Here is a 17,174-nt window from a genome sequence, read left to right as displayed (position 1 = left end):
TTCTGAAAACTTTTGTCAGATATAATGCATTCGTTATTATTTAAAGTTTCAAAAATCAAAAAAAAACTTTGAACGAGAAAAAAAATTCAAATGAAAGAGGTTGTAAATCCAAAATATTTGTTTTACCTTAACGCATTCCCTGCATTATAGCAGAACTTCACTTGAAAAGTGATTTGTCCTCCTCCTCTCCTCAATTCTCATTGCAAACCTTTTCTTTCCCCAAGGGAGCAGGCACCTAGGGCCAGATTGACAGAAAAAGTATGCTGGAGTATCTGCTGATACGCCGGCGTACTTTCAAATTTGCCACGTCGTATCTTTATTTTGAATTCACAAACAAGATACGACGGCATTTGGCTAAGATCCGACAGGCGTACGGCTTCGTACGCCTTCGGATCTTAGGATGCAATACTTCGGCGCCCGCTGGGTGGAGTTCGCGTCGTTTTCCGCGTCGGGTATGCCAATTAGCTGTTTACGGCGATCCACGAAGGTACGCGCGTTCATCGCATTCTCTTACGTCGTCGCTAGTCGGCTTTTCCCGCCGTAAAGTTGCGATTGCTATTTAGGTGGTGTAAAATTAGACAGCCCATGTTAAAGTATGGTCGTCGTTCCCGCATCGAATTTCAATTTTTTTTTTTTTTTGCGTAAGTCGTCCGGGAATACGAAAGTACGTAACGCATTACGTCGGGGGCGACGTCATTTCGCGCAAAGCACGGCGGGAAATTTCAAAACGGAGCATGCGCAGTACGTTCGGCGCGGGAACGCGCCTAATTTAAATGATACACGCCCCATTTGAATTAGGCGGGCTTGCGCCGGACGGCTTTACGCTACGCCGCCGCAAGTTTACAGGCAAGTGCTTTTTGAATCAAGCACTTACGCTGAACACTTGCGGCGGTGTAACGTAAATGGGATACGTTACGCCGCCGGATTTCTACATGAATCTGGCCCCTAGTTTTGACAGGTACCCGATCCCACTTCCACTCAGCTCGCCTAGGAAAGCTGAGTGCAAGTTTGACACCCCAAAACTCACCACCCACCCACAACCTCCAAGGACACGTCACAGGAGGTTGCGAGATCATTCAGAGGATGGGGAGCCAGTTACGAGCCAGCAGAAAGTCAAAGAAGTCTTCCCATCAGGACTCAAGACTAGCGAAGACCCCGCCTGGGTAAACAGCAGTAGATCCCTGAAGCATGAGGGGGGAAAAAAGCGGATTACAGGCTTCCGTTTACATCACGCGATCAGCTGTCATTGGCTGACACAATTGTCGGCCAACAAACATGAATGTAGTTACATACTATGTGGATTTTCAGCTCTTTTGCACCACCCTTTGGGCACCTTCTGCTAATGTTGTGTTTGGTGAGCATTGCTTCCGTAAATGCATGTTTATACTTTGGACTTTTGTCCAAACGATCAGAAAACCCGACAGACCGTTGTCCACGGAAAATTTTGAATCCTGCCATCCGACAATTGTCCGATGGAGCGTACAAATGGTTGGATTTTCAGCCAACAGGCTGTCATCACACAATTCCTGCTGGAAAATCCGATCGTGTGTACGAGGCTTAAGGTTAAAAAATTAAATAAAAATAAATGCCCCACTACCTGTTCTACCCCCATCCCAGGTTCGCGCTGATGTGGTGCAGGACACCACATGCAGTTCGCACAGGAGTCACAGCACATTCCTGTGAGCTTTACATGCGGTGTACCTGGGGTGCGATTTGGGCCATGGATTTGTATGGCTCAAATCGCACCGCATTTGCAAACTCAAAAAGACCCTTATTGTTTTGTCTGCACCAGAATCGGATCCCATGCGTGTTCACACCCATGGGACCTGACTCTGCAAATCGCACTGCGTTTTGCAAACCGATTTCAGGGTGTCATTAACTTAACATAACCTCTGCAATCGGTTCATATAAACGGGTTGCGATTTTGATGCAGTGCCGAATCCGCTGTGAATTTGCACTGCATTTAGTGTGAACCAATTTCGATTGTCACAAGCACCAAACCTTCAAGTAATTCTAAACATACACTGTTTCATTTACATTGTCCCTTCTATTCTGTATATGAATGATGGCACTGTAATTTTATTTATTTAAAAAAAAAAAAAAAAAAAAAAAAAAAAAACAAACACACACATCTACTGTAAATACCTTTTTCCTAATCAATATACAGCTGACACATGACCCATCTCTTTTTTCCCAGCCTGTCTGCAGGGAAACATAAGCAGGAGGAGCTTATAGTCCTCCGCTACCGGTAACATGTTCAAAATAAAATAAAAAAAAGTCTTTGGAATACAGAGTAAAAATAATTAATATCAATAAACCATTTTAAAATTGTCATACAAATATTATATATATATATATATATATATATATATATATATATATATATATATATATATTTATTTGAGATCAAATGTTTATTATTTTGGGAAATAACATGGTGTGGGTGGATTTCTGCCAGTCAGAGGCTGTCTTACGTCCCTCCAGCTTGTGTCTTTGAATAAGAGGGAGGTTAAGCCTTTTTCTTAATCTACTTGTAATATTATACCTCCATTGTGTTTATGTTAGAAAAGTTTCTGTTTGTGTGTCCATTAACTACTTGCCGACCAGCCGCCGTCATTCTATGGCAGCAGGTCGGCTCTCCTGGGCGAGAGCACGTAGTATAACGTCAGCTCTCTGAGCGGCCACTAGGGGGCGCGTGCGCGCCGCCGCCCCCGACTCCCGGGCGTGTGTCCGGCGGGCACGATCGCCGCCGGGCACATGCGATCGCTCGTTACAGAGCGGGGACCGGGAGCTGTGTGTGTAAACACACAGCTCCCGGTCCTGTCAGCGGGGGAAATGCTGATCTTCTGTTCATACAATGTATGAACAGAGGATCAGTGTTTCCCCTAGTGAGGCCACCCCCCCCACAGTAAGAACACACCCAGGGACATACTTAACCCCTTCCCCGCCCCCTAGTGTTAACCCCTTCACTGCCAGTGGCATTTTTATAGTAATCCAATGCATTTTTATAGCACTGATCGCTATAAAAATGCCAATGGTCCCAAAAATGTGTCAAAAGTGTCCGAAATGTCCGCCATAATGTCGCAGTACCGAAAAAAAAAAAAATCGCTGATCGCCGCCATTACTAGTAAAAAAAATATATTAATAAAAATGACATAAAAATACCCCCTATTTTGTAAACGCTATAACCTTTGCGCAAACCAATCAATAAACGCTTATTGCGATTTTTTTTTACGAAAAATACGTCTCGGCCTAAACTGAGGGAAAAAAAACGTTTTTTATATATTTTTGGGGGATATTTATTACAGCAAAAAGTAAAAAATATTCATTTTTTTCAAAATTGTCGCTCTATTTTTGTTTATAGCGCAAAAAACAAAAACCGCAGAGGTGATCAAATACCCCCAAAAGAAAGCTCTATTTGTGGGAAAAAAAGGACGCCAATTTTGTTTGGGAGCCACGTCGCATGACCGTGCAATTGTCAGTTTAAACGACGCAGTCCCGAATCGCAAAAAGTGCTCTGGTCTTTGACCAGCAATATGGTCCGGGGGGTAAGTGGTTAAAATAGAGCTGACACTGATTTGCCGCTGATCAGATTTGGGATTGGCGTATTTAAGTTACCCCTGCACTGTGTCTAGGGGTGATGGTGGTGATGAGAGCAATAACAGAATGTCCAGGACCATTGGTTGACGTTTTCAAATGCTTTATTTTCCCAGTCAAACACAACCAACATGTAACTTGAAGTAGACAAGATAGGTTGGTGAAGGTAGAGCAACTTCACAGTATCAAGCTATGGATAGTAAAGGCAGTCCTGCCCTCGGTCTGCGTCGCCACTCCAGCCGGAGTGGGTAAAGTGCCTCTGGACAGACCTCTCACACAGGCCTGGCAGCCAGAGCGCCACTTAAAGCTTCTGGGAAAGGAAAACAAGTCTCTGCCACAGACTTGGCTCTAAATTAGATTTGAATGTCCAGATGAGACCTCTGCCACAGGCCTAGTGCTTGGAAGTTAGGACGGTAGAGCAAATCCTCCCAGTATGTCTTTGGGGTCACCGACTGACAGCTTAATTGTGACCTGTCGGTGTCCGGTGCCCAGATCCCCGGTGGTTCGTTCAAGCCCTGTTGGATCACCTGCCTCCGGGTTCTTCTCAGACCGATCCCCCACCGAACATCACCCAGCTTGGGATCTTCTCAATAGAAGTGGGGACCCAGTAAGTCACTGGGGCCCCTTTGTAGTTTCAGTTGCTCCGGGCCATGAGGGCCCAGAGTCAGGAACTCTGCGTAGCACGTGACCCCGGCCAGGTAGGCCATAGTGGTGAGGCCCGTGATGTGCGCACACCCTAAAGGTGGTTGCCGCACCTGGAACCAGGAACCCGCGAAGAACCCCAAACAACAACCTCCGCCACAGAAATACCCCTCCCCAGCATGCCGCGCGAGGGAAAACTCCTCCAATTGGCTGCTGGGAAGAAGCAGCTCCGCCTGGACCCCTCTGATGCCACCTGCTGCCCAGAGATGAGACTGCATCTCTGGGGCACAGACTGACCCACAGGACAGATCCAGATTTGGCGACAGCCAAATTTGTTAAATCAAAGAATGAGAGTAACATAACTCTCTCATTCTCCCACTAAATTTAAGCATAGCACCTGTACGAAAGTACACAGGCGCTACATATGGATAACAGGTTGTACAGGAAAACACTGCTAAGTAATAAAGTATCATTTTGTGCCAGGCACTTTCAGTGTTTCCTTAGCCAATGAGAAGTTTTATCTTTGTTTCATTGTAAGTATGAGAAGAGGGGCTTCCCTCTTTCTCTCTCACTTTTTCACACAAAATGTACCGGGGCATTTCGAATAAATTGTCTTCACTTTTCTTGTCCAATATTTTTTTATTAAATTTTTCTAAAATTTTTAACAAGCCGTGGTTTGCCCACGCAGGGGCGACATAGAACATACAACAAAAAAATATATAAAAAATGTAAGAAATAGCGCATGAACACATAATAGACAACAAGATCAATTATAACCCAGGCCATAAAGGACCAGGTTGAAACATAGACCTATGTCATAAACACAAATATCTTTCTGTACCTAGGAGTACAGCAGCTTGCATTGTTGGCCCTTATAACGAAGAATAATGACAGAGAAAGCAAACAGGAAAGAAGGAGAAGGGAAAACGAAAGAGTAGAGAGAAGGAGAAGCCCCAGAAGAGGGCAAGTATCACGGACACGGGACCCGCCGGAGCAAGTCTTCCTAAAGCCGACCATAACTGGTCGGGGGCAGGGATGGAAAAGCATAACTTATCCATGGTTCCCACACTTTCAAGAATTTTGCATGCGAATCCTTCAATATACTGGACATCTGCTCATTAATCATCATAGCCGTCATTCTGGATCTCACCCCCTGGAAAGCAACCGACGGAGTCTTCCAGGCCTGAGCAATAGTCCTTTTGGCAGAAATAAAAAGATACGTGGCCAATTTCTGTTGGGGCGCAAATAGGCCCAGTATCGGGCAGTGTAAAAGAGCCAGTCGGGCATCCCTACGGACCGTCACATGAAATAATGTCTGTAATAGGCCAAAGACCCTTGACCAAAAGCCGATCAAGCGTGGGCACGACCACCATACATGTAAGACGTCCCCACGTTGACCACAATTCCGAAAGCATCTGTCACTGCTACCAGGATAAGCGTGGGAAATTGTCTTCACTTTTAAACACATGGGAGTTTGACTGAAAACAGGGGAAGAATTTTCTTAACATTTTAGCTGGCTAGTGGACATGGAGAAGAGAGGGAGGGAGTGGGCTGTCATTTACAACTGTATACGCCCACATGTGTGGCTCTATAGTCACGTGGGCTGCTCAGATGTGATAGGGTGGAAATTCTCACCATAGACACTCACCAAAAACTGAGCATGTACAGAGTTGCCACCACAGCTGCAAAATTCCTAGCAGAACTGGGGAGATGAACATAAGGGGGAGATAACTCCAGCCAGGCCATGCTTTATACGTGTTTTGCTCCGCCTCTTGGGGCTTAATCATGCATAATCCCATGCATGATTAAGCCCCAAGAGGCGGAGCAAAACACGTATAAAAGCATGGCCTGGCTGGAGTCCAGGCTGAGGCGTCCATTCATCTCTCTTCATGCACATGGGTCTGCTTTATGATGTACGCCTTCTGGATCTTTTCTATTTTTCTACATAGTTGCATTGTTTTAGCTTTGACCAAAGTATGCATATTTCATAACTGACTGATCTTTTTGGAAGAGGAGAAACACTGTAATAAGATTCTCAATTACAGCGATCCTCGATGTCCTCCAGATCCTGTGCTGAGTGGCTGCCCTGTTGCATAGTAACCACAGGGGGTTGGTTGTTCGGTACGGGCGCCATTGAGAGAACATCTATCTCCTTAAATGAGAAAAATACAAGGCATTTTTTGATTGTACAAGGTGGAGATTGTGTCATCACCACCCTGCCTTTCTACCTCATCCAATCAGAGAACGCTCTGCATTCATTAAGAAAATGCAAAGCTTTCTGTGAAGGGCGCCCATGAAACTTGCATTACAGATAATGGGATACAAATAACATACATACAGTATATGGTACTTATAAAGTATACTTACTTTATATCCTTTTGCAACAAGTCGCCTGACATGGACAAATAATCTGTGAGTGGGAATACTCGCAGTCATAAAATTGTGGTCAAGGTGGCAGTATATGTTCAGCTCACGTGCTGCAATCTGTAAAGGGTTAAAATGACAATTAGCAGCTATGCTACCGCATTTTAGATTGAGTGTTTTTTAAGCAACGATGCTGACAGAATAGTTTCAACGCAATCAGAAAGAGCATGTTGGTGATGCTTTATAGTTTTAACTGAACTGAGGGCCTATTCACACCGGTGCGTTTCATGTGAACTACAACACAGAATCACAGCACAATTTATAGCAGTAATCAGGGTGCAAGCAGTGATACATCAGCTTTCTGCTGATTGCAAAACATCTCCCATTGTTCCCTGCAATTCTCCGAGTCGCAGTACGGTTTCGTCTGAGCTACAGTGAAAAAACACATCCCCAATCACCCTTTAGATGTGCATTTTCCAGGGAGGGAGCTGGCCACTGGCTGGTATAGACTTTATCAATGCAGCCTGCCCATCAGTTACTTGATTACATTCTATGGTCAAATATTTATTGACATCTATACCATTGATTAAACAGAAGATGACAATTGTCTAAAAAGGGGATTTCCTCTCGCTTGCCTCCTGGGATGGTCACCCCTCCTCTGCACTTGAAACTATTCAAAACGTTATGATCGGCATTTTTGAATACTTCCCATTTTTTAAAACTGGCACCTTTAAGTTATTAGTAATGCGGAAGGGATGTCATGACATCACTTCCGGGTTACTAGATCTGAGAATCAGATCAGGTCTTTGGTCAGCCGACGGACATGCCGGCTGGTCGCTCGGGTCTCCCAGTGGGACAGGAGACCCAGGAGGGTTGTCCCGTTTTGCTGCTTGTAATAACAGTCAAGTGGCTGCTGAGACGCATTGGTTGTTGTCATTACAAGAAAGCCGACAGTCCGCTCTAAAAAAATGGTACCAGGGTGATGCCAGCAGCTGCAGGCATCACCACGGTAGACCCCTTGAAGCAGTATCGGTAAGTTTGTGACGACGATTCAAAAAAAAAAAAAAAATAATAATAATAATAAGTGAATATTGGCCACACAGATAATCGGTCGACCCCGAATTCCCTTAATCTGCAGAGATTTCCTCTCACTTCCTGTTTGGCTATCGGACAAGTAGTGAGCGTAAATCTCCTCAATGGGACACAGATGACCAAAACTAAACCTTCCAGGGGTTATAACACTTCCTTACATTATCCAACAAAAAAATTTTTTTGCCTATAAAAAAATTCTACTTTAACCACTACCCATCCGCCAATTGGCTCTATTAGCCTGACTGGGCGCCATATGACGTCCAGCAGGATAAGCCAAAAGGGCGCGCAGCATGGTTATTGGTAGTGCACTGTGTCGCTCTGCGCTAATAATCAGTGCATTATCAGTGCAGACCTATCAAGGATGTCCACTGAAGTCCACCAGGGATGCCAACCCATGCCCACATGGGATGCCAACCTGTGCCCATCAGTGCTGCATCTTAGTGCCTCATCATCGGTGCCCATGAGGGCCGCCTCATCGGTGCCCGTCAGTGAAGGAGAAAAACGTATTTACAACATTTCTGGAATTTTTTTCAAAAATCCAGTGGTGATCAAATACCACCAACAAAAAATAAGGCTCGATTTGTGGAGGGAAAAAAATAAAATTATAAAAAATTTCTTTGGGTAAAGTGTTGCATGACCGCACAATTTTCATTCAAAATATGACAGTGCTGAAAGCTAAAAATTGGCCTGAGCAGGAAGGGGGTAATAGTGCCCTGTATTAAAGTGGCTACGATTTTAGAACCACTTTAAAAAATGTATTTTACATTATTTTTTTTTGTTACATTGGCATTCCTCCTAAAAATTTGTAGTGCACATCTTGAAATAGGAGCGCGCCTCCAGCGTCACAGCTGTGTATCTGCAGTGTGAAATCAAAGGCACTGCTGCCTCTGACTTTTTGATTTTCAGTAGATCTGGTGAAGTCACTAGTGTACTTTTCACTGTTATCATTACTTTAGGGCTCTTTCACACGGGCGGCCCGTTCAGGTCCGCCTGCCAGTCTTTTAGGCGGACCTGAACGGGTGCTCCGTGCTCCTCTATGAAGCCGCGGATGTCAGCGGTGACATGCCCGCTGACATCCGATCCGCCAAAGTGTGACGGAGGAAAAAACCTACTTTTCCATCCGTCTGGCGGATCGGATCGGGTGAACACGGACAGACGGTCCGTGTTCATCCGATCCCTCCATAGGGGAGAGCGGAGAAAAGACAGGGCGGTCCCTGCACAGTGTGCGGGGACCGCCCTGTCATCTGCCGGCTCAACGGAGCGATCCCCGCTGAGCAAGCGGAGGTTCACGGGGCGGATCATTACTGATCCGCCCCGTGTGAAAGGGGCCTTAGGCTTTGACCTGAGGAAGCAAAATCCTGCCTTTACCAAGATGACTGCCTCCATACAGAAAAAAAAATGGTAAGTCAGTAATTGGGGGAAAAGCAGCCTCAGATAGACAATACATACTGGTACACGTAATATGTTCTTTACTCTCTGACAGTTTTTTTTTGTAGCACAGCTTTTTTAAAGTTTGGCCATTTACAAAGAAATGAAGGGTCTATAATTTTTATCATAGTTGTATTTTAAAATGATAAAAGATAGATAGACAGAATATCAACCAAAAAGCCAGAAAACACACATAATACAAGTGTTATAAATGATACTACAGGTGAGCCTCTTTGGCGTCAACACGACTCGCCGCGTTTTGGAGGAAAGAAATGCTGACTATGACCATAAGAACATCAGGATCGGAACCTATAATAAGGATTACTTGTAGCTACCATGAATATCTGCTAAACATCATCGATCCTCAAACTGCGGCCCTCCAGCTGTTGCAGAACTACACATCCACATGAGGCATTGTAAAAAACTGACATTCACAGACATGACTAGGCATGATGGGAATTGTAGTTCCTGAACAACTGGAGGGCCATAGTTTGAAGACCCCTGGCTTAGGAGATATCCCCAGTATCTGCATCTGCACCTTGCTTCAGTTAGTGTGCCATTACCGGCGGCTCCCACGCGCATGACGTCATCGCGGCTCTGACCAATCACATCGCCAGAGCCCGCGATACCCAGAAATAACTCCAGGAGGGATGTCGAAAGCCGGAGAGTTACACAAGGACCGCTGCAGGGGCTTCGGTCTAAGGTAAGTAATTCATAATGAGCTAGCATACTATCTCATTATGCCTCTGTCTTGCAGGTTTTTATTTGTTTTGTTTTGTAAACCCACTACCACTCTAAGTTGCAATTCAGGAAGTAAAATAGGTATTTGATCCCCAAGCAAATTCTGACTTAGTACTTGGTGAAGAAACGCTTGCTGGCAAGCACAGAGGCAAGACGTTTCTTGTAGTTACCAGGTTTGCACACATCTCAGGAGGGATTTGGTCCACTCTTCTTTACAGATCTTCTCTAAAACCTTAAAGTTTCTTGGCAGTTACTTGGCAATTCGAAGTTTCAGCTCCCTCCGACAAATTTTCTATAAGATTTAGGTCTGGAGACTGGCTAGGCCACTCCATGACCTTGATGTGCTTCTTCTTGAGCCACTCCTTTGTTGCCTTGGCGGTATGTTTTGAATCATTGTCACGCTGGAAGACCCATCCATGACCCAAATTCATTGTTCTGGCTGAGGGAAGAAGGTTCTCATCCAAGATTTTACATACATGGACCGTCCATTGGCCCCTCAATTTGGCAAAGTCGGCCTGTACCTTTAGCAGAGAAAAAGCCCCAAAGTATAATATTAACACCTCCATGCTTGACTGTAGGGATGGTGTTCTTATGGTCATAGTCAGCATTTTTTTCCTCCAAAACGCGTGAGTCTAATTGATGCCAAAGAGCTCAATTTTGGTCTCATCTGACCACAACACTTTCTCCCAATGCTTCTTTGAATCATTTGTATGTTCATTGGCAAGCTTCAGGCGGACCTGTTATGTGCCTTCTTGAGGAGGCAGACTTTGCGGGCGCTTCAGGATTTTAATCAATGACGGCGTATTGTGTTACCAATAGTTTGTTTGGCGACTGTGGTCCCAACTGCCTTGAGATCATTCAAAAGCTCTTCCCATGTAGTTTTGGGCTGATCCCTCATTTTTCTCATGAACATCCTTACCCCATGAGGCAAAATCTTGCATGGAGCTCCAGACCGAGGGCAATTGATGTTTTTGTATTTCTTCTTGTGAATTATCGCTCCAACAGTTGTCTCCTTCTCACCAAGCTTCTTGCTGATGATCTTGTAGCCCAGGGGTGCCCAACCTTTTGAAGAGCGAGGGCCACTTAAGTGACTTGGTAACCGGTCGCGGGCCACAATGAGCGGAGCGGGTGGATGGCATGCCCGTGTCTGCTCTGCTATACATTTTTTTTAGCGGATCGGATTGGAGGTAGGACACAAGTCGGTTTATGTCTGCCACTACTTAGAGGTGAATGGAGGGTCCAATTGGTCGGACCCCCCTTTCACACTGATGTGCTGTGGTTCACTCGCACCGCGGGTGCAACGCAGTGTACCCTTGGCTTTCCTGCCCTTTGCAATAGACTTCTATTATATCCTGCAGGTGTGGTGCACTTTTTGAAAGCACACCAAACCCGCAGGTAATAACAGAAGTCTCGGTGCAGGAACCCGCAGGAAAACTGCTCTGCACCTGCAGATCAGTTTGAAAGCAGCCCAGTAACCACTGGTGAACAGATATGCCCATATATACACTGTGATTTTAGTAAAAAAATTACCTTTAATAACAGTATTCTATCCCATCCCAGAGCAGGAGGTCGCGAGCCACATCAGAGGGCTCCGCGGGCCACAAATGGCCCCCGGGCCACTGGTTGGGCACCCCTGTTGTAGCCCATTCCAGCCTTCTGCAGGTATACAATCTTGTCCCTGATGTCGTTTGACAGCTCTTTGGTCTTGCCCATGATGGTGAGGTTTGAATGGAAAAAAGGTGTCTTTTATACACATAACAGGTTGTCATCAGGAACACCTTCTTAAATTGTCAGGACTACTGTGGCCAGTCTTTGGGAGCCAGAATTATTGTTGGTTGGTAGGGGATCAAATACTTATTTTGCTCACTAAACTGCAGCTGAATGTATAAAATTGTTATCATGCGTTTCTTCTGGATTTTTGGTTGATATACGGTCTCTATAATTTAAGACACACCTATGACAAAAATTATAGACCCTTAATTTCTTTGCAAGTGGGCAAACTTACAAAATCTGCAGGGGATCAAATATTTTCCCCACTGTAGCCATTTTCAGCTGGGCAATTAGAATAATACAGTCACATGGCTAAAAATAATGATCCTTATCCTTTGTGAATTGAGCCCAGAATGTTGGGAAGGAAAAGCTGCCTCACTGACCTCTGCATCCTCTCCGAAAAACCTGTATTTGTATCCACATTCTACACATAGGACTGCGTCTTGGTACTGCTTCTTGATGTCTATGTACTGCTCCTCCAGAGGTGTGTACACGGATTTGCTTCTGCGGTTGGAAGTTTTTGTTTCAGAAGAATGCACTTCGCATGGCTTGAGAGAAGGAAGCGTATTTGACTTTTGTGATTCGGTCTGGAAAAAAATTAAAACAAAGCTTTTTGCATTATAAATCTAATATACCACCATTTTGTAGCATTCAGAATTAGGGACACCTTGAATGATGTTAATGTGGATTACAAATTTGCTTTTCACAACACATATAAATGCCCCAAAAAGCTAAACCTTCTAGTTATTTAATTTATTTTATCTGTAGCACCCTAATGTTTAGACAGGGTTGATAGCAAATTTACCCGCCAAGTGGTAGTTGCCTTGGCCGATTGATAGGCGGTAATTTTCACCATAAATCTTGAATTTCTGCAATTCTCTCATTTGTCACTAGATGGCTGGCTATCTGGTGGCATTAGATAAGACAGGGGCATTGCAAGGACAGATTAGGAATAGATGGGGTTTCTCAGCCAATGAGGTCCCTTGGCCTGCTGGGAGAGCCTATTTATTTGAATGAGGTCAGGTGATCGGGGCTATGCGCCACCTGGATGGCTGTCTGGGTGGATGTGTTGTGCTGCCCCGGGCTGCTAGGCCAGAGCCTGAGGCCTATCCCAGGGGTATCTGAGTGCTAGGCTATCTGGGCCTATCCAGAAGCAAGAGAGCAGCGTAGGTTTGGGACTGTGTCTTGCAGTCCAACCAGAAGTCGTGGTCGGAGGTGGAGTGGAAGCTGTCGCCACTAAGGGACCATCCAGCTGGTTACCGGGGCCTACAGTGAGTAGCTGAAGTACCAGAGCAGTATTCTCACCAGCCAGGGACAGTGGAAAAATTGGGAAACTTCAGCAAGGTGTCAAGCCAGGGACCCAGCCAACGAAGGCGACCCTTGCAGAGCAGTGTGCCAAGCCAAGGACCGAGCAGGCCAGTGTGGTGACGCTTGAGGAGTATCTGTAGGCCTCATCCATTGTCTACCAATTTTCCTGGCCGAAAATAATATTTCCTTTAAATGTTTTTTACAATAAGCAGTCCAATTTGGGTCAAATAGTTGTTTGCAGTCTAGACAGAGTGGGAACGGCTATGACCCGTCTGCTTTTTTGTTTTAAAGAAAGGGGTCGGGAGTCAGGTTTACCATAATTAACTGTGTCTGTACTGTGCTGTGCTGGTAAATCTCATTAGTTGTAAACTAGATGTGAACACGGTCTGTCCTATCAAAAGGGTTAAAGATCTCAGGGCTTGGGTGGTACATTTTATGAAGGGCAGTCATGGCAACCTACATATTTCTCTACATGCTCATTTTTATTTTACATTCCTGTGTGCCATGAATGACTTACCCTGATCTTAGAAGGCAAGTCCCCATCTAGAACGGCAGTCTCCGGCTTTGTCAGTCCATCTTTAAATCCAGAAAAAGGAATCAAGTGCTCTGGGATTTTCAAGCGCGAATGCTCTGCGTCTGTTCCAGATTCACTGCAAAACTGCCTTAACTTATGTTGGGTTTCACATGACAGAGATGGTTTTCCACATTTCTTTTGTTCTAGAAATCAAGTTAAATAAAAATCACAATGAAGAATCCTCCAGAACTTTGCATACACACTGTGGTTATAAAAGAAATTTTGACATAAATCCTTAGAAATCATAACTGTGCAGTTGCAAATTTTCCAGTCCTGTTTCAGACCTGCCCCTACCCCATGTTCCCATTGGTTAGTAAGGCTAGCCATCACAGTGAAAAGCCTACTGGAAAATGGTGTCAAACCAGCCCTTGACACTATTAAAAGGATATCATACCTTGACAGTTATGCCGCGTACACACGGTCGTTTTTTTAGCATGAAAAAAAACAAAGTTTTTCAAACTTTATTTTAAAAACCGACGTAGCATACACACCATAGTTTTTTCCAAAAGCTCTAGCAAAGCGCGGTTACGTTCAGCACGTACGACGGCAGAAAGTCATGACACATTGCCGGAACCAGATGTACCAAGCTAACCATCTTGGATTTGGGCTGTACACCATTTCCCATGTGTAAGCATATAAACGTGTAAAATGTTTTTACTGCTCAATCACTACACTATAGTCCATTTTTTTTTTTTTTTACTTTTTGCATGGTATCATTACTCATACCGTTTAGGAACATCTGATGAGCGAAGAAGGTGAATTGCTGTGCATTTGATTGAAAGCGCAGTTATAGCCCTTTGAGTAGTGGGCTTATGGTTTGGTAAGGTGCACTATTTCACAGGAGTGGATGCATGGATATATAGAGGTTTATCACATGGAAAATTCACGTTTTGGCATTATATTGTACATGAAAATGTGAGCACAATTATTTGGGGAAAGGTAATTATTTATAAACGGTATCACACTATTAGGCTGGTTTTACATGGGCTGTCCAAACAGGTCCGCCTGTCAGTTTTTCAGGCGGACCTGATCAGACCATCCATTGCTCTCTATGGAGCAGTGGATGTCAGCGGACATACAGGGGATATAAAAAGTCTACACACAAATACAAAGATAAAACATTTCAGAACTTTTTCCACCTTTATGCCCCTTTCACGGGAACAGACCGTCTATCCGTTTTTCTTCCGTTTGTCAACAGACGACAATGCATTCCTATGGGCAAACGGATGACCACCTGTTACTATCCGTTAACCTCCACTTCCGATTTTAACCATTTATTTTGAACATACACGGCTATGGCGAGATCCGTGAAAATGGATATTAACTGACGTTAACCAACAATGTTCATCAACGTCCGATCAGTTAAGATCCATTTTGAAGAAATAATAACAATTTTTGTTTATATGTGAGCCCAAGCTATGACTAGGGTTGTCCCGATACCACTTTTTTAAGACAAGACAAGTACCGATACTTTTTTTTTTGCAAGTACTCACCAATACCGATTACCGATACTTTTTTTTAATCTCATGTGACAGTGGCACGTGTCAGTATTTTTTTTTAATTTTTACTAATTTTTTTTTTTTACAATGTTTATTTTTTTTAAGGGGGGGTGGACATTGTCAGTGTGTCTTTTTTTATCAGTCCTGTTGGGGGGGCTTTGGTGAGATATTAGGGGTCTTAACAGACCCCTGACATCTCCCTTTGAGAGAGAGAAAGGGACTAAGGACACCGATTCCCCAGTCCCTTCCTCAGCAGCCTCAGCTGTGCTGAAAATGAAGACAGCGGCTCTTCTCCATTCATTAACTAAAACATTGTAAACACAGTTTACGATGTTTCAGTTATGTGAATGGACAGAGTCAGTGATCACTGACTCTGTACATTCGGAAAAGGTAGGAGCCGGGTTTACCAGCTCCTACCTACGCTCTCCATTCTGACTGATTGAAGAGGTTAGAGGAGTAGGAGAACGGAGGGGGACGGCAGCACGAAGGGAGAGAAGAGAGAGGGACAGCAGCACGGAGGAGAAAAAAGAGGGGGACAGCAGCATTGAGGGGGGAGAAGAGAGGGGGATGGAGGGGGAGAAGAGAAAGGGACAGCAGCACGAAGGGGGACATGGAGTAGAAGAGAGGGGGACACGGAGCAACACGGAGGCGGAGAAGAAAGGAGGACAGCAGCACGGAGGAGAAGAGAGGGGGACACGGAGGAGAAGAGATGGAGGGGGACATGGAGGGGGACAGCAGATCACCGCTGACTTCCCAGGTTTTGGGTGAAGCATCGGAGCATTTGCCCGCCGAGTACAAGTACTCGGGCAAATGCTTGGTATTGGTACCGATACCAGTATCGGTATCGGGACAACCCTACCTATGACCCAGGCAGTAGTAGGACAATAGGAAGTACATTGGAAGTACATCCCAAGGAGAATCACGGCCAGGAGATGTCTCCCAGGAGCAGCTCCTAGTCACAATCTGCTTTTTCTTGCTCTTCTTTCTCCACATATAGAGAAATATAACCAACAATCTCACGCTGTCCCAAAAATTGTTGGAATACAACGCAGATGACGCACACACAAGGACAAGGGTAAAAGGAAGGACACAGCAAGGACAAAACAAGTCACTCACTGAAAACTGCAATGCAGCATGGGAGGAGCTTTCTGGGTATGGTCATCAAAGAAACAGAAACTGAGGTAAACGGAACGAAACAGATGTAAACGGAGCGGAAGACGGATGAAAGTGGAGATTAATGGAGTGGAAGACAGATGAAGCAACCAATAAGAACTGATACATTTTTTACGTGGCTAAACTGATGGTGTCCGTGTGAATGAGGCCTTAGGCCCCGTACACACGACCAAACATGTATGCTGAAACTGGTCCGCGGGCCAGTTTCAGCATACATGTTTGGTCGTGTGTGGGCGCGAGCGGGCCGAATTCCAGCAAACATTTGCCCGCCGGGCCTTTTCCCAGCGGACAAATATTCCTGGACGTGTTTTAAAACCGTCCGCTGGAATCCTGCCAGCTCGGACATGTACGGTCGTCAGTACAGACCTACCGTACATGTCCAGGCGCCCGCCGTCCCTCGCATGCGTCGAATGACTTCGACGCATGCGTGGAAGCCTTTAAATGGCAGGCCCGCCCACGTCTCCGCGTCATCGCCGCGTCATCGTCGCGGCGACGACGACACGCCCCGCGTAATGTTTACGCGCGGACTTCTGTATGATGGTGTGTACAACCATCGTACAGAAGCCCTCTGGCAGACATGTACGGTGAAAACGGTCCGACGGACTGCTTTCACCGTACATGTTTGTTCGTGAGTACCCGGCCTTAATGTGACCTATAAACTGTACGACTCAATTGAACAAACTAAAATCTTTTTAGGTGGATGGAAGTAAAAATAAAAAATATGGTTGCATAAGTGTGCACACCCTTAAACTAATACTCTGTGGAAGCACCTTTTGAATTTATAACAGCACTCAGTCTTTTTGGGTAGGAGTCTATAAGCATGGCACATCTTGACTTGGCCAGTCTTTTTTGCAAAAACACTCCAAATCTGTCAGATTGTAAGGGGATCTCCTGTGCACAACCCTCTTCAGATCACCCCAAAGATTTTCAATGGGATTCAGGTCTGAACTCTGGCTGGGCCATTCCAAAACTTTAATCTTCTTCTA

The 17,174-nt window shown here is 45.0% G+C and overlaps 1 protein-coding gene across 3 annotated transcripts in view; it reads right to left on the bottom strand.

The window, feature by feature from the left end:
* MSH3 (mutS homolog 3) overlaps nucleotides 1–17,174 on the bottom strand; it is a 277,857-nt gene that overhangs the window by 240,817 nt on the left and 19,866 nt on the right. For all 3 annotated transcript variants that reach the window (XM_040341613.1, XM_040341617.1, XM_040341611.1), the window contains exons 3-5: nucleotides 13,460–13,659; nucleotides 12,018–12,221; nucleotides 6,607–6,723 (exon numbers count right to left, since the gene is read on the bottom strand). In XM_040341613.1, coding sequence (XP_040197547.1) covers nucleotides 6,607–6,723; nucleotides 12,018–12,221; nucleotides 13,460–13,659 — 521 coding nt within the window. The remainder of the gene's footprint in view (nucleotides 1–6,606; nucleotides 6,724–12,017; nucleotides 12,222–13,459; nucleotides 13,660–17,174) is intronic.

Source organism: Rana temporaria, chromosome 1, assembly GCF_905171775.1.
Source record: "Rana temporaria chromosome 1, aRanTem1.1, whole genome shotgun sequence".
Classification (NCBI taxonomy): Eukaryota; Metazoa; Chordata; class Amphibia; order Anura; family Ranidae; genus Rana; species Rana temporaria.
This window is presented reverse-complemented; position numbering and strand designations above follow the sequence as displayed.